Raw genomic sequence first — 23,022 nt, forward strand, 5'->3', positions numbered from 1 at the left:
AAGTTAGAGCAGCCTAAGGGCTGCTTTAATGGATAACAGCTGGCCAGTCTCTTAAGCAACCATACACCAGCTGTGAATTCATGTAGTGAAGCTGTGCTCCCCTCCACCTCATCCTGGCCTTCTGTTACCTGCATGCCCCACTCCTGACTTATCCCATATGATGGGGACGGCGGCTGGCATACAAACTGCTTTTATGCCAGGTAAGAATTACCCTCCGCTGGAAAAGGGGCAGAGAATCTGGCTCAAATTTCATTAACACTTGTGCATAATAATTTTCTGACTTGGGACCCAGTTCTCCAAAGTGTGGAGAGTCCTCAAGCTCAGTGATGTAGGTTCAGGCCATTAGGAGGCAGGGGTTCTCCTATCTGACTATAAACATACTGCACCTCTATAGCAGTGGTCTCCAAACTTTTTTTGATCGTGCATCCAATCAGTAAAAAATTTTTGAGCACGTACCCCCTGCTCCTGGCCAAACTGCCAAGGGAGGGGAAAAAAATAAAATAAAAGCCGCTTGGACTCCCGGTCGAACTGCCGAAGGGGGCGGGGGGGAAAAAAAGCGGTGCTGCTCTGGTGGCGCTCCTCCTGCCGCACATCCCGAAGGATCTTCTTGCACACCCCCTGGGGTGCACGCATCCTACTTTGGAGACCACTGCTCTATAGCATAGTTTAGCTAAGGGCAAAACTTCTGCACTCTCTCTCTGTCTGTTGCATTCACCTGTTGTCTGTCTTCTTGTATTCAGATTGCAAACACTGTGGGACAGGGAGCGTGCTTTTGCAGTGTCTAAGCAGAGTTGGGTACTGGTCCATGATTGGAGTTCCTAAACACTACCCCAATACAACTAGTTAAAATTCTTATTTAGAATTTGATGTTTTCCTACAGTTACTGACACTACCCTATAGATCAATTGGCTGTTTATTTTAATAATTACTTTAGCACTGTTGCAGGAAAAAGAAATACAAAGGAAAACAAGAACAAATTCAGAAAGAGACAGTGCTAAATTAAAATAAATAGCACAGTGCATTATGCTGAATTATCTCCACGTAAAATTCATATCACAACTCAGCCACTTCACTAATCTTACCTTCATGTTACCTTCTGCTGAGCCTGTTGCAAAGTATTCTTCAGAAGGATCTAGTGAAAGAGCCTTAATAGCAGAGTCATGCGCTTGGAAGGTATGAAGGATTTGTCTCTGTCTGATGTCAAAGATGCAGACACATCCTTTCCTGCCTCCAGAAATCAACAGTTGCTGCTTAGGTGCATACTGAAGTACTGTGGCACCATGATCATGACAAGTGAAGGCTGAGAGACATATTGTAAGATTGTTACAGATTTGTAGTTTTCAACTTTAAAGTACAGTTCTAGTCTGAAAGGTGACTTGCACTTTTTTACTCCATAGATATGCTCCTTTTGAGTGTATACAGTCATATCTGCTAAATGAATGACAAACCTTTTTGTATTACTCTACACTCATTAGAGCTGCAGAGCCAGCAGATGTAAGTGAGATGGATTCTATTATTCCTTTAATCAGTTAATTTTGATTTATAGTTTAAGCACACATCCCCGCTTGAAATTTTTAAAATTGAGAAAATATAAAATTCATACTGTATGTTAAATTACACTAAAAACAATAACAAAAGAATATGAAAGTTGTAAAGTCGAGCACTCCAATTAGAAAATGCCAGAAATAAGGTTGTGCGAACTTAATTCGGCCATCTTGTGTGTATGCCTTATGATGTTCAGTTATGTGATCAAATGCTATTTTCTCCTCAGGACCTCTGCTTCATTCATTTTCTCTTAAAACTGAGATCCAATACTTCTGTGACATCGTAAAGAAACTATATTTTACAGTCCATATTTTTTTAAATGTGCATACAAAAATTTGCCTATAACTAGAGTAACCATATGTCCCGTTTTGGCTGGGACAGTCCCTTTTTAAGCCCTGTCCCGGCCATCCTGACTTTTTTCCAAAAGGAGGCATTTGTCCTGTTTGCCCTTGCTGACTTGATCAGTAGAGCAAACAGGACAAATGCCCACTTTTGGGGGAAAAAACTGGGGTGCGGTGTGGAAGGTATGAGCAGAGATGCCAGACCCCCACAGGGGGGAGGCAGGGCTGTGGGGGAAGCAGTGTTCCAGCATGTGTGGGGGACCCTCTATTGCGCAGGGGGGCCCCTCAGGGTTCCAGCAACCGGGCAACAGCCTGGCATGTGGCCAAGGGGACAGGATTATGGCAACAGCATGGGGGTGCCCTCGGGTGAGCAGCTTGGGGGTGTCCTGTTTTCTTTTTTGGAAATATGGTCACCCTACCTGTAACATGCATGTATAGTTGCTACAGTTGCTTGAGCAAATGCAGTGATTACTAGCTACATGCATACTTTTAAAACAGAATTATTTTTATGACAAGAAAATTCAAGCTCAAACTCAATTCTGAGTTGTTGAAGTAAAAGATGAAAGTACTGGACAGAGGCAAATACATTCATGAAACAAACAAAAACATCCATTAAAAAACAGAGTTAACCACAAATGGTAAATTAGAAGTGCTTTTTTAGATAATCAGGAGTGGGGCAATTTGTTGTACTAATATACACTCAGGAATGCTTCATGGTAGTCTGAGATGGCAGTCTATGAGCACAATTCTCAGAGCTGTCCTTCACAATCACAGCTGGCTTGCTTATGTGGCACCAGAAGACTGACTCTACAATGTCTGGCAGGCAATAACATAATTCCTTTCTAAGAGGTCCCATCCTGACTAAACTTGGACCCAACCTGGGTTATAAGATGGCCAAGCACTCACCAGATCAGGTACAGTCAGGTGTATCCACCTCTTTCTACTGTATGTGGCATATAAAAAGACTCCAGCCCCAAAAGTCTTCATTCCTCAACAAGCAGAATAAAGAAAAGGGGGCAAGTCCAAGGCTGCCTAGTTTCCTTATCTTTACTGGTCATGTGGATAAGAACACCAATGGAGGAGCTAATGATGGTCTAAAACAAGACCCACTCTGAACCCTTCACTCTCCAGCTGATCAACATCAACATCAACATGGAGCAATATCCTGACATTATCAGTGTCCCCTTTCAAAACTCAGACTATTACATTTTCTCTTGGCTGTGTGTCCTTCCCTCACGCTGCTCCTTTCCCACAATCACAACTCCTCTGTTGCTGGACTTCCCCACCCACCCTTCTCACCTTAATTACTCCATCTAATCTTTCCCAGCCTTGCAGCTTCTCTCACTCCCAAGACCTCAAATAAATCATCCTCCATCACAATTTTTATTAACATGAAGAGGAAAAAATCCATAATGGAACATTCTATACCATCAAGATAGATAGATACACACACAACCTCCCAACCACACCATCTTTTTCCTATAACCCTCGTGTCCACCCTTGACCTTGTTTGTTAAACTTAAGTGGGCATCATGCCTGAATTAGAGTGTAAAACTCTTTGGGACAGGCCCTGTATCATCTTAGTCACAACCCCCAACATATAGCTCCCCTGCTTCAAGGCAGTGCTGAAAGCTATAATTAAGTGCCAATTTCAGGAGAGATCTACATGCAGACTTATGGACCTATTACTAAGGGCATGTATTCACTACTCCGCCCCCACACTCCCGTAGTGTAGACCTAGCCTAATGACGACTAAAAAGTTTGAACATATGGTGCCAAAACCAAACAGCTACATTCAAATATTTAACCCTTTATAAACACCTTCACAAGACAGCCTTGCATGTGACCTTTTCTTATGCTCTTTTTTTACACTTTGGTATGTACAAAAGTAGACTGTCATGTTGGAGGCCATAAAATCTACTGTTTCAAGACACTCATCAGTACCAGTAATACACTGATTAACTTGTAATACAGATGTTTAGTCTAGCCCCATATGAATTTTTTCCTCTCAAAATCCATGCACAAATCCCACTTGATCCTTTAACTATTAAAAAACTGAAATGTGTTTTACTGCAGTACTTACCGTGAATGAGACTGTTACCAGGGGATACCAAAGTGTCCCATAAGCACACATTTCTGGTGGAAAAACAAAACAATTCATGATGGCATCTTGCTAAATGATCCCGGGATAGCATGGGTCACTTAGAGCAGTGTTTCCCAAACTTGTTCTGCCGCTTGTGCAGGGAAATACCGTTGGGCCAAGCCCGTTTGTTTACCTGCCGCGTCCGCAGGTCCAGCCGATCGCGGCTCCCACTGGCTGCGGTTTGCTGCTCCAGGCCAATGGGAGCTGCTGGAAGCGGCGTGGGCTGAGGGACTTACTGGCCGCCACTTCCAGCAGCTCCCAGCTAGCAGCCGCGATCGGCTGGACCTGCGGATGCAGCAGGTAAACAAACTGGCCCGGCCCGACAGGAGCTTTCCCTACACAAGAGGCAGAACGAGTTTGGGAAACGCTGAGTTAGAAGATGAGGAGGGACTGTGCAGGACCTTTGCAGTCACAGGGGAAGACATGTAAAAACGCAAATGACAGTTAGGAGCCTAACTCCAGTTGATTCATTCATTCAAGCCTTTGAAAAACTTTGAAGTCACCAGTGGGGACTATGCTTGACTCTGCCTTCCTTGAAGGCTAAGGGCTTGTCTACACAGTGCTTTGGCCTGCACAGGAGAGGTTTAAATTTTAGTTCGCATTACCGTGTTGTGCACTAACTAGCCCATTTGGCCCCTGATCCTGCACACTAAAAGTTCCCTCGTGCACATCAACATAGTACAGTTTGAAACAGGACTACATTAATATGCAACAGGGAACTTTTAGTGTTAGTGCACAACACGCTAGTGTGGACTAAAGCACGTGTAGACAAACCCTTGATGTCAGTCTTACAGGAAGGCTGGGAAACATACACGCCGTTCAATATCCCAACCAGAATTGCCTCCTCATTTACTAAATAAGCTCCTCCCCAACCCAGTACAAATGTACCCATCAGAACGAGTTGCAGTTGGGATGTCTGGAAACCACTGAGTAATAATAAAGACAGCCACATAGGAAATGAAGAACACTACCAAAGTGAAATAATTTTAAAACCAGAAGAGATAATAAAACAAAGAGGTGCTCAGTCAAAAACCCTTGATTCCAGGAAGTCAGACCTTAATAATATGTATTTAATTAAATAAAGGGGGGAAAAGGACAATTTAGCACTTAGCGATAAGGAGCTTTGAGAAGCCAACAGAATATGGGGAACTAGTCTGCAGAAAGAAAGTAAGCAAAGGAGTGACACACAAGCAGGCAGCCATGCACATACAGCTGGTAGGGGAATTCAACAGCTTTTAGAACATTGGGCTTCAAAATTCTGGCTTCAAGATCCAAAGATCTGTTACGACAGGTAGCTTTGGTGAAAGCCTTTAACCTCTCAGCCTAGATATTTTAATCTATTTTTGACTGCATACTCTTTTACCGCACCTGTTATCGTTGGATTGCCCGGATGTAGCCACTAGACTCGAAGAGGTAATGAACGCAAAGTCACTTATGGTTTTACTGTGACACTGCCAACTCTATAAAACGAAACAAAAAACCATCACCAAGATGCGATCTTATCACCTATACATCAAAGTTTCTAACAACTTAAAATATATTTAGTCATGTGTATTTCTACTAATGTCCTATCACAAGCAAGGACTTTAAACACAAACCCTGTTTACTTTGATTCATTACTAAAATCCTTATAGGAAGCGACACTGAAAGTGCAGAGAACAAAAATTAATTATTTTAACAATTTTTATTAGAAATTCTAGTTTTAAGAAAAATCCCCAAATAATTCACTATGTAATTAAACTGTGACAAATACAGAGTACAATATGTTTTATCAATTTGAATTCACAATTATACAGCTTTGTATGCTGTATAATTAACAGCAAAGAATTGAGGAGTGAAGTTTTTTTTTTAAGCTTGATGTACTCTACGATAGATTTCAGAGTAAATTCAAGGACAATGCTTGGGTTATATCTGTAATCACATTACAGCTTGTTATTTACTCTGAAATGAATTCTTCAAAGCTGTGTCCATCAAACGCTATACTTGCTTTGATAAGTCTGCCAATTAGCACAGTAGAGAAAAACATTAATCGAGAATTCACATTATCTGAACCTGCTCTTGACCTGTCTGAAACTTTGTAAAGTAAGAGACTTAGTCTTGGTTCCTAAACATTTCTCCTATAAAAAGAAAGAATGATTTTGTTACATACCAGATATGGTTTAGGATTAGATACAATTTGGTTGACTTGCCAAATACTTAAAAATCCCTCTCCATCAGCCACGCCACACTGCAAGAAACAAATTTCATTTATTCTATAAACCGCTGAAAAGGTCTCCAATGGTCAGTCTTACCTTTTCATCACTTTTGTGATATTTAACAAGAAGCTGAAAGAGCTGCATGTATATTTAAATATGGGTAAAAATCTGAAAGGCACCTACGTGATTCAAGAGTCTAAGTTCCATTTTCAAAAGTGACTTGGGCATTTAGGCCTAAAGCCACAAAAGGATTTAAGTGCCTAAGCCCAAAATTTAGAACCTCAAACTCTGTTCAGCAGGTGCCTAAACTTCCATCAGTGAGCATGCACAAAGCCAACTACGTCCTCATACTGCTAAGTGGCTCAATGCTTAAACCCTACAGGCTTTTTTCCCCCGCCACCCAATCCAGGTTCAAACCCCCACTCTGCCTGATTTGAAATAGGGACTTGAACCAGATTTCCAATCGCTCAGGTGAATGCCCTGCCACTGAGCTAGAGGATATTCTGGGGTACCTGTCCCTCAATCTCTCCTTTTGAAGCTGTTCCACTTTGTATAAATACTTAAATCTTCATTGGGCAAGAGAGAGTGTGACAATAAGGCTATCGCCAAGTCGTTAGCACATTCACTGGGAGTCTGGTTCGAGTCCCAGTGCTGGCCAAAGCACTCTATGGAACTACTAGTGTGTGGTGGCAAGGTCCAGACAGCCATTTAGTGCACAGTAGGCTACAGCTCTGTACGTCCAAACTCCGGCTTGCCACACGCCAACAGGCAAGCCCCAAGTCTCTTTGAAATGCTCCTACAGGATGAAGCCCTCTTTTGAAACTGGGACTCGCGTGCTTTTGAAAATATTGTCCTATAAGTTTGAAGTAGATTATTTTATTTTTAAATGTTTAATTTTAAATACCTAAGCTTATGTTAGACCTGATACCCCAACACACTAATGAAACAAGTTTAATTAAAAAAACAAACACACATGATGGCCTATAAAAATGACTTAGGAATGATTATGGAATAACTGCATTGTATTATTATGTGTGGCAAAGCCACAGGGAGCTCTGCAGATCAACACAAATGAGTAGCAATTAAACCTTTAGACCACTCTCAGGTATGCTGCATATGCTATGTGCTTCACAGACATATTTTAAACGTTCTTTAAAACACTTCACCGATACTATTTAAATCCCTGTACCTGTAAAGTCAGGCTTTGTTAGTTCCATGATGTGGTTTAATGTTTCCAGCTGTCCCTAAATGTGGGGATTGTCCGGGATTCTGGGATGACCCTTTTTGTTGTCCTGTAACTGGTTTAGAGGGATGCCAAAACATCCCTAACTCACAGCAAGTCACTTTTATTCCCTTAAGATTGTAATAAGGTTAATCAAAGTCAAACAAAGTTAGTTTGTACATTTTACTGTGTATGTGAAGACAGAACCAGTCCTGAAAAATCAGAAGATATGGCTATTGAGGGGAAACAAAACTGAGGGGTTGGCAAATTCCTCCTTATAACTGGGCATCTGTTTCCTGCTGAGTCACTCCCTCCCTCCTGAGCTGAATCCTCTGAAGCCTCTCCACCCTCACAGACTTGCCTCCAGGGGAGCTCCATTTACATTGCTCTCCTTCTCCCATCCCCTCCCCTGTTCCTCATTGTACAGTGGGGCCAGCCAGGACTCCAGTGGGCTCAAACCTAAGCATCTTCCTCCTTTGAACAGGAGGGTTTAATACATTTGTTAGGTATTGTGGGTGTTTCAAAGCCTTAAGCACATCCAGGAAGCAGAGAAGGAGATGCCAGATGGCAATTACTCTAGTTTGAATCAATCCCACTTCTGCAAGATGGCCAGCAGGAAAGAATCAGAGGATGAACACTTACTCTTTTTTAAACCTTACATTAAAACGATGGCGAAGAGGAATCCACCTACTTGAGAATGGGGAGACAGGCAGAAATTGATGTGTGTAATAAACATAAATGGGTCAGATAAATGAAGGACTATGGCTGAATTTTGGAGGCTGCTCAAAAGAAATTGTTCAGGATACACAAGACTTCTAATCTAGCCCTATGCTCGTGGGGAGATCACACAAGCTGGAGGGACTCCAGTGAGTTCCATTTTCAGGCAGGGGATTCTTTGGCCAGACTTGGTCCAGGCTAAGGGGAAGGAGCTCTAACTATTCACTAGCATCAACATCTTTCCAGCTGTCCCTCTGCCATTCCAGCTGTCCAACCAGGACCAAATATACATCTACAGTTCTCTCCATTAGCCTAACCTCCACACTGGACACCATTGTGGTCATTCACCCACATAGCCCTTGTCCTAAAATCTGCCACCATCTGTCACTGGTTCAAGACTGAGTGCTGCCATCTTGCATGTTAGCCCAATTAAATTTTAGAAGAATAGAATGATTCTACTTTTGAGATGAAGAGAAGGAAATGTCTGTCTGTCAATGGCTTAAAAGAGCGACTGCTTTTTTGAAGTTGCTTACAGGTTTGCAATGGAATGGGTAATCCCAGTGGCAATGGATTTGTGGGAAGAACATACAGATGAGGCAGTCAAGAGTGCACAACTATCTTACCTGCATTTAGTCACTTCAGAGTAGAGCTGACTGTGACTAAATGGGATTTTGTTTTATTTGTTTTATTTTTTTTAATGGAAAATGCCAAGTTGTTGATACTTTTTGCAGGAACATGTCAGTTTTGGGAAGGCGTCTCAGGTCCAGAATGGAATTTCTGGTCAGAACCAGAGAGACACCCACTCCAGAACAGCCAATAGAATGGTGTCTAGGAGATTCACCTGGGTTGTGGGAGACCAGGTTCAAGTTGGGACAAGTCTGATTCAGAGCAGGGACTTGCAACTGGGTCTCCCACATCCACGCCAAGTGCCCTAACCATGAGGCTACTGGCTGTTCTGGGTTGGGTGTCACTTTTTAGTGTGTGTGAAAAATGTTGAAAGTCTCTGTTTTATCCTGATACACAGTGGGAACATTTTTGAAATCTCAAAACATTTTTATGGGACATTTTCTTGATGAGCTCAACTTAGGTGTATAATCAGTTACCACCACTTTGTAATTTCTGTTAAATGATTCCTTAGGATCATTGTCACCTTACAGGAAAAACTTTCAAAACCAGTTCTGTTAGTCCAGTATATCTCCTGTTTTCTCTACCAGAATGTGTCTTCTATCTAGAGGTTCCTCTGCTCTTGATGTTCTTTCCCTACCTGAAGTACTAATCCTCTATCTGTAACATCATCTCTTCCACAACAATCAACAGCAATGTCACAAAGAGAGGATTATTTCTTTGTGTGAGGACAAACAGGAGACCCATTCTTCAATAAAATCCTGTTTTTATTCTTACCTATGAAACACAGGGGAAGAAAGTACAGAAGCTATAAGATATATAAACAGAACTGATTTCTATTCATTTCTTTAGCTTTATGCCAGTATGATTCCACAGGAATCAATGGCATTACATGGGCAGAAACGGATAAACCAGAGAGGAGAATCAGTCTCAATGTTTATTCAAAGTCTTCTATAAAGATCAAAAATTAGTTGCTCTGGTAATGGTTACGTCAGCAAAAGCACTTTGACTTGAAGCAGCAAGACACAGCAGATGAACACTTCAGAAACAAATCATGTACCAGAATCACTGGCACACAACAGCTACCTTGCACTGGAGATGCAAATCTAATTTAAATAAATAGCTAGGTAAGTGTGGCTTACAGCTGTTTTACATTGTCAGCATGCTACAAAGCAAGTGGAGAATATCAATGAATCTGGGCCCTAGTTTTCACAAAAATGTCTATTAGTAAGAATGAGGGGAAAAATCCAGAAATTATATAATCATTTCAAAACTGAGGGCCAGATTTCTTGGTCCAGACTCTTTGTGCAAGACCAGTGTGAGTGACAAGGAAGTGGTGGAGAAGGAGAGTTTAAAGCCACTGTTATGCTTCCCAATTCTTGGGCTGTCTGGGCAAGAATTGAGTCCACCAATATAAGTTACAGCAGCCTGAAGTCTGTTCTAAGTAATATCTGGTGGCTTGTGGGACCCACAGAGCCATTCTGGTAGCTGGGCATCCTAACACCACAGACCAGTACAGGAAGTGAAGTATGTGTCACAATGGTGGCTCTGTGCATTGTAGGATTCCCCTATGTGGAGGAGAACTAAAGGATGTTTACAGCTTCTTTGTTCCAGTGGAGCAGCACAAAGCAGCCAGATAGCACTAGATGATTTTCAAAGTTTGAGCCATCTGCATTCTCTATATCATAGAAATAACAAGAATATATTTATAATCATACTACAGCTTTTCTGCTGAGACTTTTGCAAAATGTGTGCACTTTAAAAAGAAAATACAAATCTGTATTGTATTTATGCCACTCTCCTAAAAATATATTATGATTCTAAATTGAACTCTTTAATACTAGTGCTAATATCTCTCTGCACTTAAACTGCAGGGTGGAATAGCCTCAATATTGAGCTTGACTGACTACAGTGGAAGTATAAATCAGATAATTTTTTTTGGACAACCATTTTCTGGACAGTACTATGAGGATATATGCTGCCACAATATTCCATGTTTGTCAATGATTGAGTACTACAAAACAATGTGGCCATCTCCCAGGTTGGTTGCTCTTCATCAAAATCCTATTTAAGATCAAAATGTTGAACCCATTACTCATTTTCGTATTTAGATGAGTAATTATTCACCACTGAGAGCAAGGGGTTGACAACCTGGCTCCTGCTAAACGAGGCTTTATGCAATCAAAATAAGGGCCTGTTTCTGCAAAAAATGACTACTGACTCCAGTCAGCTCCACTGACTTAAAGTTGGATTACTCATGGAAATAACTGTTTCTAGGACAAGTCATAACGTAGTTAGTCTCTACAATGGTCATTAATATGAATATTGAAAGTTGCTTATTCAATAGAGCAGTAGATGTATATTTGAAGAGTGTCTGAACTTAAATATCCACTTGTAGCTTTAACGATCTGGGTTTGCTAGACTGTATTCTTTGTTTTATATGTGTTGAAACAAATCACTTCTACATTTTAACACATTCTAGACATTTTTGTGCTCCCCTAGGTAAAAACTGGCTAAGGTATCCACAGTACAATCAAATATTTGTTTAAAAAGAAGAGGCGGAAAAACCCCTATGTTGGGAGGACTAACCTTATTGCCCTGGGAATTGAAATACATTCTAGTAACCCTTGCGTTGCCAGCTTGTCGGAAGCATATCAGTTGCTGTGGCCTTGTCCATTCAAACATTCGAACGCTACCATCTTGGGCTCCTGTGAGATCTGGGGAAAAAGGAAAATGTAGTTGATGTATTAACCAACACGAAAATATCTCAACATTTATTCTGTATTACGTTTTGAAAAACAAATACATTTTTCACATTCACATTGTTAAATAGAAATTACTTACAATACTGATGGACTGGATGTGAAGCCATTCTCTTGACATTATTCAGATTTCTTTTAATGAGCTTCATATAAAAGAAATATCATTCAATTTGTGAACTTCAAAGATCAACTACTTTTGAACAAGTTTGGAAAACATAATTGAACTCAGGATATTGTATATATTACTACACAATGAACTCTCTTTTTGTCCCCTACCTATAGATTGTTAATTGTTAACCATATTCTGATCCCATTACTTTTAGTTGCAACACAACAACTAAGGCCTGAATTCAGGAAAGGATTCCTAGTCAGGACAGCACTTAAGCATGTGCTCAACTTTAGGCATGTCCCATTGAAGGACACAACTTAAATGCTTTTCAGATTTGGGGTCTGAAACAAAAAGTTACATATTACCTTTCAACTGGCATTTAAAAAAAAGAAATCTGTCATGGAGAAAGATAACAATGGTACGGTATTAACGTAAACAATCAAAATAAATTTAGGAATACAGTACATTAATCAACTGTGTAAAAAAATATTTTGGACATTTATTTTCTAATAAGTGTTGGGAACATAGTTTATACTATTCATTGACTGATGAAACAAGTTAGTTATAGGTATGTCAATCCAAAATTATTCATGTAAAAGAATATTTAATTTGGCATTTTTTGCCAGCTGATGGTTATCCTATGACCATCCAATGTAATAAAATGAAAGCATGCTTCTGAGTGTAGATCTTTGTATTAACTATATAAATAACAAACAAAACCAAACAAACTGCATACCACACCAGCTCCAGTGCTAGTTTGTCCACTACCTAACCATGGCATAGGTGAAGATGGCTGCATCTGATTCACTCCAAATGATGGTGCAGTTGACTGAGTGAGTGTTGTGGTAGAACCACGAAAGTCAAGGTCATCTGAACTGTAAAAAGATACCAGTGTAACGCTTTTTATTACTGTTACATTTCGCTGTTCATTTTTTTTTTTTTTTAAGTAATAGTGGCTGTGACAGATTGCAACTGCATACTATGTCTTTGGAGATCATATTACATTAAGTTTATGAATGGCTTATGTATCATTGTGGGCCAGGGACTGTATGCAACTCCAGAGGGGAGGGCTACCACAGTGTCTGTAGGTGGTGGTGGGGAGGGAGGTGGTGATTAATCGTTCAGATTGTAAACTCATGCAGAGAGGCTTGCATATACTGGTTCAAATGGGATTTTCAGAGACCAGCAGTCAAAGAAAGCCTTTTGCTGTCAAAAGGCTGAGTTTAAATTGTCATAGGGACTTCATTTTGATTCAGCAAATGGACAGACCTTCGTCCAGAGGGGGCCCCAAAGAGTTGGAAGGAATTCAGCTTACTAAGACCCCCAAGGCCTGATGAGTGACCGTTGGTAAGCATTTAGCACGTGTATAGGAATTTATTGTGTTTAGATGTTTTCTCTAAGACTTTTACCCTAAAAATAAATGTATTTTGCTTTAAGGATGGTTGGTAATTGGTGTACACCATTGTAAGCCCTGGAAAAAAATTAACCATAGATGCTGGACCCTAGTCAGACCTGCTGGGGAAATCACAAGCCACAAGGGACCGCAAGCCTAAATACTCTGTTTGGAGGGGGAGAGATGTAGGTCACCACTATGAGGAGATGTGACAGACGGGACCTGAAATTGTAAGTGGGTGCCCTCCAGGAAGACCAAGAGTGGGGAAGTCCAAAGGTGCAGTTAATCTTGACACTGTGACAGGCCTGACGACAGCAGCCAGCGCTGTCCCTACGGGGTGCAGGGCCTGGGGCGGACGTGATGCATCTGTCACGGGACCGACTGGCTGACCAATCGCGCTGGCCCCTAGGCCCCCCCAAAGTGTGGGGACCAGAGCAGTAGCATGCGCCTAGAAGCCCTGCTGCCTACCCGGGCGATTTAAAAGGGCCCGGGGGCTTCCAGCTGCCGCAGGCCCTGGGGCATTTTAAATTGCCTGCCCCCTTTGCCCCTGTCGGCAGGCCTGCTGCTGACCTGTTGTGAACAAACTGTGACCTTGGGCAAGTCACTCAAAACTTTGTGCTTCCATTTCCCCATCTGTAAAATGAGGATAATGATACTTAGCTGCTTTTGTAAAGTGCTTTGAGATCTATGGAAGAAGAGTGTATATGTTTTATTATTAACAACAAAAATGTGAACTGTCTGCACTTGTCTGTACTTTCAACGTAAAAAGTCACCTTAAAGAAAGTCTTTGCAAAGAAAGAAAAACTAACCTTTTAGATTCTCTGTCATATTCTTCCCCAATCCATATAAATGACTGAGCAGCCAATAGAGCTGAAACATCAAGTTCTTGCACATCATGTGTAGACGCTAAAACAATTTCACTGCTGTTTGCCTGCAAACAGATAACATACAATAGTTTTAATTAAGATCTTAGAGCAACACAAACACAACAGTTTATAACGCAGTTAGTAATAATGTTGTTGGCTTTTACCTTATTAACTGCAAATGCCATTATCATATCAGACTCTTTGTGAATTATTTTTGCTTTTCCCCCTGGGTAGCCGAGATCTGCTTCAACCTACAAAACATTTACACGTAATTTTAATTGGTGTATAACTATTTTTTGTGGTGGTATGGACAGTCTGCAAAATCTATAGAAATTCATGGAAGAAAAGTTCAGTGGCCTCAGCATTTGTTAGGAAGCTAAACTTCAGACTTTTTGCACTCGCTGGTGTTCTAAAAGCCAAAAATTGTATATTTGAAAGTTTAAAAAAACCCCACAAGTTGTGTGAGTAACACAATTTACAAGGTGTTCACTTATCCCAATCATAGGACATCCAAAGTAAACGCACTGATTAAGAGTCTGCCACACAGAGACTACATAGAACATTTAGCTTCTGTCAGTCATATTAGAAAAGAAAAGCCAGTCCCACAGAACTTTTAAGAATGTGCTAAAGGTTTGGGAGAACGGATACTACCTTGTTTTTGTGATCTTCTGCTACGCAGTTTTGTTTGACCTGCTCCACACGATCTTCTACAGACTACATAACACCACACAGTCACAAACACAAAACACATGCACAAACAAATATAAAAAAAGAATGAAACATTCCAAACTAGATTTAAAAGGCCACCCCTCTCAGTAAATGATGACAAATGTTCGTAATTTTTTATAAAAGGCACAAACTAAAACAGGAATCTAAACAAACTCACTTAAAATGTAATGCCTCCTAGATGAACACAAAATGTATGGTATAAAAAGTACTTATCCCACAATTTTATTAGACTCGCAAATAAAATTTAGATATCCTTTTCTTTTAAAAAATGTATGACATAGTAAATAAAAGAAGGAGCAACACACACACAAACTTCATACTTACAGGAAGTTTTAAGATAGTAAGTAGTACGCTTGTTTCCCGTTTGTTACACATCAAAGTTTAAATTTAATTACAACTCATTTAAGTTGTAATTATGATAGTCAAAAAAAAATATTATATATCACTATATATAATATGTATATGTATATATTACACATGCATATATACATATATTTAAACAAATTAATTGCTCATTTCAATATATTATATATGACAAGCCATAGAGATTCAAGAATATTCAATTAATTTATGACCATTATCCAATATAAAATATTTTTAAATATATATACTGCTTTGTAAACTCAGCTATGCCTTGTCTAAGAATACACATTTTAGTTTGATATGTACTTTATTAAACAGCATGCTATCATGTTGATTTTAAAACACTGCTGAAGTGAAAAATAGGAAACAAATGCCAACCAAAATGAAAATATTAAAACAAAATTAGAATGGAGACACTTAAAGATTGAAGAAATGTAAAAAAGCCTCTTAATTATTAGTTTTGTTTACCTCACTTTGCTTTCTTTTCTTAGTGAATATATATCTTATGAAGGTCTCCTGAAGAAGTTCTTGTTTCACAAGAAAATGCCATAGTCTTTTAACTGGAAGTGCTGAATAATCCCTTGATCTGAAAGAAAAAATGTTTTACACATAATTTTCAATATAAAATTCATCATTGTCATAATACAGTTAAATGTGGACAAAGAAATGAGAAGAGACTCCAAATCATTTTAGATGCAATTCAGTGTGAAACAAAATGATGGATTTGTATGCTCTGTGTTCTGTCCAAGAGACGTCATAAGGAATAAAAGCTTTCTTGTACTTCCTCTGTGATACCACATTACACAGAGTTACTGAATTCAAAAGGATTGTCGTCCACAACTTGTTTCCTTGATTCACAAACACTAATATATTTAGATTGTGCTGAAGTTACTCTCATATTACAATTATGGCATCAGGATGACGTAAATAAACCATGTAAAATGCCTTTTGAATATTAGCAGAAAAATGTAAAAGCATTTGGCAATTCTCCAAAACGGGCCATATTTTTGGAGTGTAATGTACCCACCCTCTGCGCACGCACACACATTATATATCATTTGAAACCTTATTTTATGTACATTTAGATGAGGTATGCTGTGGAGCCGTCAAGTGGTGCTGTAAGACTGTACATAAGCCTGTGAAACTACAGTACCCAAAATGAGGGTTTTTTTGCAGTTCCATAAACACTGCAAATTACTATGACTACAGTTTTTACTATTTAAGCTAATTTCAACACCTTAATATGGTGTTTACTGGTCAAAGCTATTAAATGGCAATAACATTTTTATTGGTTTTTCATGAGCAAGTATTTTTTTCAGAAATGATTAAGCTATTTAGCCTGTGACAAAAATGGCAAATATCAATACTTTGCAATATACTAACATGAAATGTTTTCATATTGCATATTCTTAATTGTCAAAGTATCTCACAAGTTGTAATTAATATTTTTATACGTGGCTTACTAATGCAATGCTTCTTCATTTGTAAGCTTCTGAATATATAATGTAGCATCTAATCTGTCTGGTAGAAGGTTTTAATTTGTAATTGCCTATGCATGTAGTACTAGCCTTTGCTATATTGTAGAAACTAGCTTTTTAATTCAGTGACCCTACACAAGGTCAGTATTCGTATTAGAGATGGCAGTACACAGTTTCATATTGGGGGTTCAAGCAATCAAAGTGCTCAATAAACAAAAACAGTCTCAAAATTGCCAATGTATAGATCTAATTCATATCTATTTCCACACAAGTCTAGATACTTGTATAAACTGAAAAGTGGTGGTGGTAATGCTAACAATATACTTTGGGAATTTTACCATTACTATGGAAGTTACAGTATGTGAAGACATGGAGGATACAAGCCCCTTAAAGCTTACATCAAAGAAAAAAAGACTCTTCCCAAACTATGAAAAATGTGTTTGTGTCAAGAAAATCAAAAGAAAGCAAAACTGTCCAAAAACTACTGGTGCTGGACAGAATTCTGTGATGTTGGCAGCAGAAGCCAGGAGAGATTAATTATATTGGCAGCTACTGGATGAGTTTTCTATTTTAGAAAAGGGGTCACCAATACTCTATCACAGGGATTGCTTCCAGAAATACACAAGTTGAATTTTGGACATGTCAGTTGTACTGAACCCAGGAAAGAAAACAGATGCTGAATCTGATCAAAGTGCATCATGTTCACCTGCTATAGCTACCAGAGCAAGCACATCTTCTAGAGACTGGTCCCATTGATATTGTTTGCTTGAGAAAAAACATGAGACTCGAAACTTCATAAAATAGAAACATTTGAGAGAGCAACCAATCTAAATGAGGCAGCACTTCAAGGAGATGACATGTTGTGCAGAATATCTGTGAAAGACTTGATTGCTAAGGATGAAGTTTATCATTCAACATACCTTTCTTCCTACTTGAGTAAAATGAATTTTAAAGCAATTTACACTGCAACAGTCACCTTACGACATTGCATTTTATCAGCTGATTGAAGAGACAATGACCTAATGCAAAGACATAAAGCTCTACTTACATCAGATGTAGAAACTATAAACTATTTCTGGCAAGATTAGAAAAACACTACGGTTCTGCAATTTCATTCCATGCACAGCATGGACAAGGAAAGCCTACCATTGTTTATGCAGTGCAATAACAATAGCTGACGCTATCCAAACTGCTAGTAATCTGTAGTAGGAATTTAAGTGATCTAAATGTTTTGTGGATCTACTTCTCTTGAGTGAGCCTGATGAACTGCTTTCAAATGAACAAGTGATTTTGTATAATGCCGCTTCAATCCTTTGCCAAAATAAAAGCCTCAGATTATTATCCAAAGCAAGGTGATTGTAGTTTACAGAGGTCAGCTACTTTTGTGCCCTAAATGGTGTAGGAGTTTTCTTTCCTTGATACATAAAGAAGCATACTCATTGCTGGCTGAATTGTATCATCATTCAGAACATATTCAAAGAAGGTGCCTCAATTGTGGAGTGAATAGTATTAAACCGTTCCAAAATGATCATACCACCACACATAAGCTTTGCTGCACAGCTATACCTTGTGTCTCGCAATTTAGTTGACATACTACACCTTCATGGATTCTGCATCAATTTTGATGAGCTGGGGGAATTCATCACTAGTGCTGCAAAAACTGAAGTAGAAAGACTCCAGGGAGGTGTGTTCATTCCAGTTTTGAAGAGCATGTCAAAAGAGCATTTTGGAAACAAAGATTTGGATGTCTTCACTCATAGGTAAACAGGATATTGGATCACTATTGCAATATGGAGGTAAAACTGTGCATGATGAACTACTTGTTTTATTTTTCAAGGGCGCCCAGTGTCTTCTGAACTTCTACAAGACCTTTTTTGTGCCTGTTCCAATAGCGGTCACTGAACAATCTTCCCTGCACAGAATTGTGTGCGTGTCAAGGCAATGAAGACTGGTAACCCACACATTCTCGACTGAGATCATAATGATGAACAAGACTATGATAACTGTGTTGACTAGAAGTGTCATCAGTGCTATTACATTTTAGTGACGTGTACAAAATTATTGTTGTGATGCTTTCAGGTCACAAAGAAATCCAATTTTATGTCTTGAAATAAGAAACAGAAATGTATTAAACTAACAGACATGAATGCAAATATTTTCTAGTGGTCAATTTATCATGTTGATGGTATCACTGTTTATCCCCATTTCTAATATGTCAGTTCTGCAAACTTCTCAAACTCTCGAGTTCATTAATTTAGGCCCAGATCCTGCAAACACTTATTTAACTAGCTTAATTTTAAGCACATGACTAGTTCCACCAAAGTGTTAGCAAGATCTAAGCCTTAAGTAAGCACTAACAGTTCAAAGGGACTTCAATTCTCTTCCCGCATCCCAACCTTTCCTTATTTTTTCCCCTTTCCTTCTCATTAACTGGCACTAATAAATTTAAGTTAATTTTGTCCTTTTAAAGATAGTATTTGTAATAATTAAACATAATCATCAGTAAAAATAGGCACTGTATTATGCTGCATTCATTAAGGTACAACTGTAAAGCCACTGGTAGGTTAGGTTTTATTTGGCTTAGCCACCTCACCATTTTCTTTTAACTAAAAAATCCACTAGATAATTTGACTGTTTCTGCCCAAAAGGTGCATTTGTCAAGTTATAATAAAGTCTGGATAACCGTTTCCTGAAAGCTTTTCTTACTTGAATGGTGTGTTTTCAGGTTCAAGCATTGCTTTGTTGCGGAGAACAGCTGACCCAGCTCCCACTCCAAGGTCACTGGGATAGGTATTGATGTAGTTCGGTGGTGGGCCTTCAAACTGATCCACTCTTTCTTGAAGGATCTGTTCCCAGTTTTCCAAATTTTTAATCACAGCAATACCCAATGGTGATGTTACAGGCAGATCTAAAGTGGAACACAAAGGTTTAAAACCAATATAAAACCCCTATACTATTAATAGCAATAAATGAATCCTGCAGTAAAGGGCAGAGACAATATTATGAAGAATTTTTTTCTTTTTTGGATAGTAACAGCCCAGGGCAGAATCTATCCAGATACCTAAAACCACTAAGTAAAACTAAAAGCAAAACAAAAATCCACAACCATAGTCGGACATAGTAAAGGACATGCTTACGTTTAATAAGCATAGGGAAGGTGTGTGTGTGCGCGCGCGTGCTTCCACAGAACTTACAGAAAAGGATAAAAAAAATATTGGATGGGTGCATTTAAAAAACCTGAAATAAAACACACAATTCCATCTGTTAGCAATTGTGCAAAACAACTTTTCATATATAAATGCCAATACTTCTCTAACTCGTATATAGAGCAAGGTAAAATAGAAGTCAGAATTTAACTCACCAAAGAATTCCAAACCAGCAATGGGAAAAAAGTTCTTAATGTTGTACAGAGCTAGTTTTACTATTGCCAAATGTATAAGAGCCCAGCTGTAGAAAAAGAACAGTTTTCATTTTGTAAAGTACAATTTAAATTCAGTTATCTGCAGGACACAATTTAGTTTCTCTCACCAAACCATGTAGATATATGAGAAAAGCATTTATAACAAACAACAAATAGTGCTTACTTAGTGAGTTTTGAGGGTCAATAGGAACCCCCTACTGCAATGCAAGGTAAGATTTTTATATCTTAAACATGTTAAGTCACTCTCCTTGGAGCCCAGAAGATTCCCCTCCCTCTTTTCCAAACCCCAGATCATCCTCTTCCCTCTAGCAGAGGGCACCTGGACATAGCTCCCTGGGTGTGTAAGAGGGAAACATATGTAAAGTCAGGAATCAAATAATAATCTAATGGCAATGCCAATGAAAGTCCACATTAAGAACTTTCCATGACCTCAAAATGAATGGAAAGGAATCATTGGTATGGTATAAATCAAAGCTTTTTTTCCACACTCATATAGTACAATGCAATAGTTCCATTTATAGTCTACTGGATTTGAAAAGACTTGATACAATGTAGATGGAAGACATTTTATTTTCATCAACTCTCATAATAGATGTGACTCATTCATTTATGCCATCCTATGCTTGTGACACTTTTTAAAAAGTGTTTTTTCTAACCCACACAAAAAAGGAAATTAACATAGAAAATTCAAATTACACTTAAAATTGGTCTCTACTCTGAAAAGTAACACTAAATCTGGCATCAAGGGATGTTCGTTGTGTCTCAATGACTGAAATCAAGTTTGCCCAGTTTATTTGCTCAGGTGAATGCAGAAGGGAAAAAAAAACTTAGCTACTTTACTTGCAAACTCAATCAGAACTGAAAGTCAAGGTGAATTCTTTCCTTTTTGCACATCAGTGTCAGTAATTCAGATTATTCAGGCCAGTTTCTTATCTCAGTAACACCTCTGTAAACCCCTGGCTGTTAAATGAATAGATACTGTAAAATATACTTCACAACAGAAAAGAGGCCCAATTATATCATCTTTTGCTTTGGACGAAAAGCTGAACACACAACACTTTAAGGATTGATTTTTTGGAACTATGGTATAGTTTCCACTAACCTGTAAGAATTGGCATCTTTGTGTTCCTGGATCTGTATGTCGGAAAGGAAAGCATCGTCGTCCTCTTCATCACTGTGAATGCTTTCATCAGAATCATATATAACATCACTATCTGATAAAGGAAGAAATGGCTGCAATGTAAGACAAAAACCTGTTATAATAACTCTTCAGAGCTGTCAATATTTTAAACATTTAATGTTCTCCTAGTTATTTAGATGTCACTTAAATAACTTAGATTTATATATCAAGATGCTCTGTTTTACTACTATTAATATACCTAAATTGTAAGTTAGATGTTCCCTTCAAAAATAAGCAAGTAGCAAGGATAAAAATGCTCATTTCCACTATTTTTTGCTTGGCAGAAGAGTGCTAGATTGATAAGTAGATTGATATTTGGAAGTTATATAACAGATATGTAACTTTTTCATCTTTTCTGTGGGGAAAGCAACCTGCAAACATTTTTTTACAGGTTGTAAGGCACATTAATGAAAGCACTTCTTGAAATGTTGTTTTTGCCCTTTAAAATAGGGGAGAAAGATGCATGTGTTCTGTACAAAGTACTTAATTTTATATTTTCAATTTTTAAAAAAGTCAGAAAATCTTCTGATACCACTATGTTCAACACCAAATGCCCTACCTTTGCCATAAAATAGTCCCACATGCTCAGTTCTGGAGGAATGAATTTTTCCTTGTAAGAAGGCCTTTCTGCAGGCACAGGTGGAGGTACAACACTATCTTTTACTGGTCTCCCTGGTACAAGCATTCTCATATTAAATCGACGACGATGCTTATCCATTTCTTCTGAAGGAACGGGAGGTGCTAAATTGAATGAATTTAGATAGCTAAAATCATTGTAAGAAATAAATGCTATCCATAGTTTATTTTTAGAAACTGATTAATTTTAGAATTTAAATGAAGTTACCAAAACCATAAATTTTGGTTAAAGTGTTTGGATAATAAGATCTTATAGGCTTAAAACAAAATCAAAGCTAAACTACATTTCAGGTACTATTCCTTAAATATGTCTCTAAATAAAGTAAGTGTAACCATGTAAATAATCCAACTAAATAAATCCAAGTAGAGTTACCATTCTTATGCCACATGCATTAGGAAAAGAAGTTGTAATCTCTCTTATTTCAGGAGCTACAGGTTTTAAAATAAGTTTTAGACCAATTCCTGCTTGAACCCATATACAGTAGGATTTTTCTAAAGGAGAAAACAATGTATATAATTTCACTAAATTGAAATTTTCATAAATCAAGGAAATCTAGATTTATCCTGGCATTTTAGGAAAATCTACGGGGGAGGACTGATTTTAATGTTTCTTTAATGTAATCAAACACAATATGAATGTGGACTTCAAAAATTAGTGCTGTTTTGGATAGGCAAAACTGAAGATTTACACTTACTTTATAATAAAGAAGATAGAGATTTAAAAATACTCTCTTCTTTTAAAGCACACTAACATCCATCTACACTGCAAATCTTTACAAACCTTCATTACTGTCCTTTGAAACATCAGAAACTGCAGCAGCAGCTAGTAGGTTTAAAGAAAACAGAATCTATCTTGAATGAAAGTCTTTGTACATCTAGGAATATTTTTCTAGCTATTGCAAAAGTTAAGCAGTATAAATAAGATAGGTAAGATAATTACAGCATTTTCCTACCCAACATAATCGACTTTTATTATTTAATTCAATAAAAAATCAGTTTGAAATATGTAATTACTGCAAAACGAAGAGTTATTAGCAAGCTTCAAAAACTAGTAGAGAATAAAAATACTGTTCAGAAAAGTTTCACTCAAAATGTCTGAATTCAAATTACTTTTCAGAGTTACTACTTCCACAATTTAATAGTAAAAATGAAACTCCATTATAAAGGAAAGACAATCCCAGTTAAAATAAAACCAGTTCTTAAAATTTATGCCATATTGTTAATACTTCTTGAAACATTTCTACTGGAAAATACATAGCAATCAGCATATAAGCTGCTCACCAACCTTCTGGGGTAAA

General features: G+C 38.2%; 1 protein-coding gene across 2 annotated transcripts in view; it reads right to left on the reverse strand.

The window, feature by feature from the left end:
• Positions 1–23,022, reverse strand: part of DMXL2 (Dmx like 2) — a 121,627-nt gene that overhangs the window by 1,681 nt on the left and 96,924 nt on the right. Inside the window, exons 29-43 of one of the 2 annotated variants that reach the window (XM_034783309.1) lie at positions 21,648–21,829; positions 21,011–21,141; positions 19,849–19,934; positions 19,194–19,395; positions 15,478–15,595; positions 14,569–14,631; positions 14,082–14,168; positions 13,861–13,982; positions 12,395–12,533; positions 11,632–11,692; positions 11,377–11,504; positions 6,179–6,256; positions 5,398–5,489; positions 3,970–4,022; positions 1,083–1,300 (exon numbers count right to left, since the gene is read on the reverse strand). In XM_034783309.1, the coding sequence (XP_034639200.1) occupies positions 1,083–1,300; positions 3,970–4,022; positions 5,398–5,489; positions 6,179–6,256; positions 11,377–11,504; positions 11,632–11,692; positions 12,395–12,533; positions 13,861–13,982; positions 14,082–14,168; positions 14,569–14,631; positions 15,478–15,595; positions 19,194–19,395; positions 19,849–19,934; positions 21,011–21,141; positions 21,648–21,829 (1,760 nt within the window). The remainder of the gene's footprint in view (positions 1–1,082; positions 1,301–3,969; positions 4,023–5,397; positions 5,490–6,178; positions 6,257–11,376; positions 11,505–11,631; positions 11,693–12,394; positions 12,534–13,860; positions 13,983–14,081; positions 14,169–14,568; positions 14,632–15,477; positions 15,596–19,193; positions 19,396–19,848; positions 19,935–21,010; positions 21,142–21,647; positions 21,830–23,022) is intronic. The other variant, XM_034783310.1, reaches the window with a different exon arrangement.

This window comes from Trachemys scripta, chromosome 10 (assembly GCF_013100865.1).
Source record: "Trachemys scripta elegans isolate TJP31775 chromosome 10, CAS_Tse_1.0, whole genome shotgun sequence".
NCBI lineage: Eukaryota > Metazoa > Chordata > Testudines > Emydidae > Trachemys > Trachemys scripta.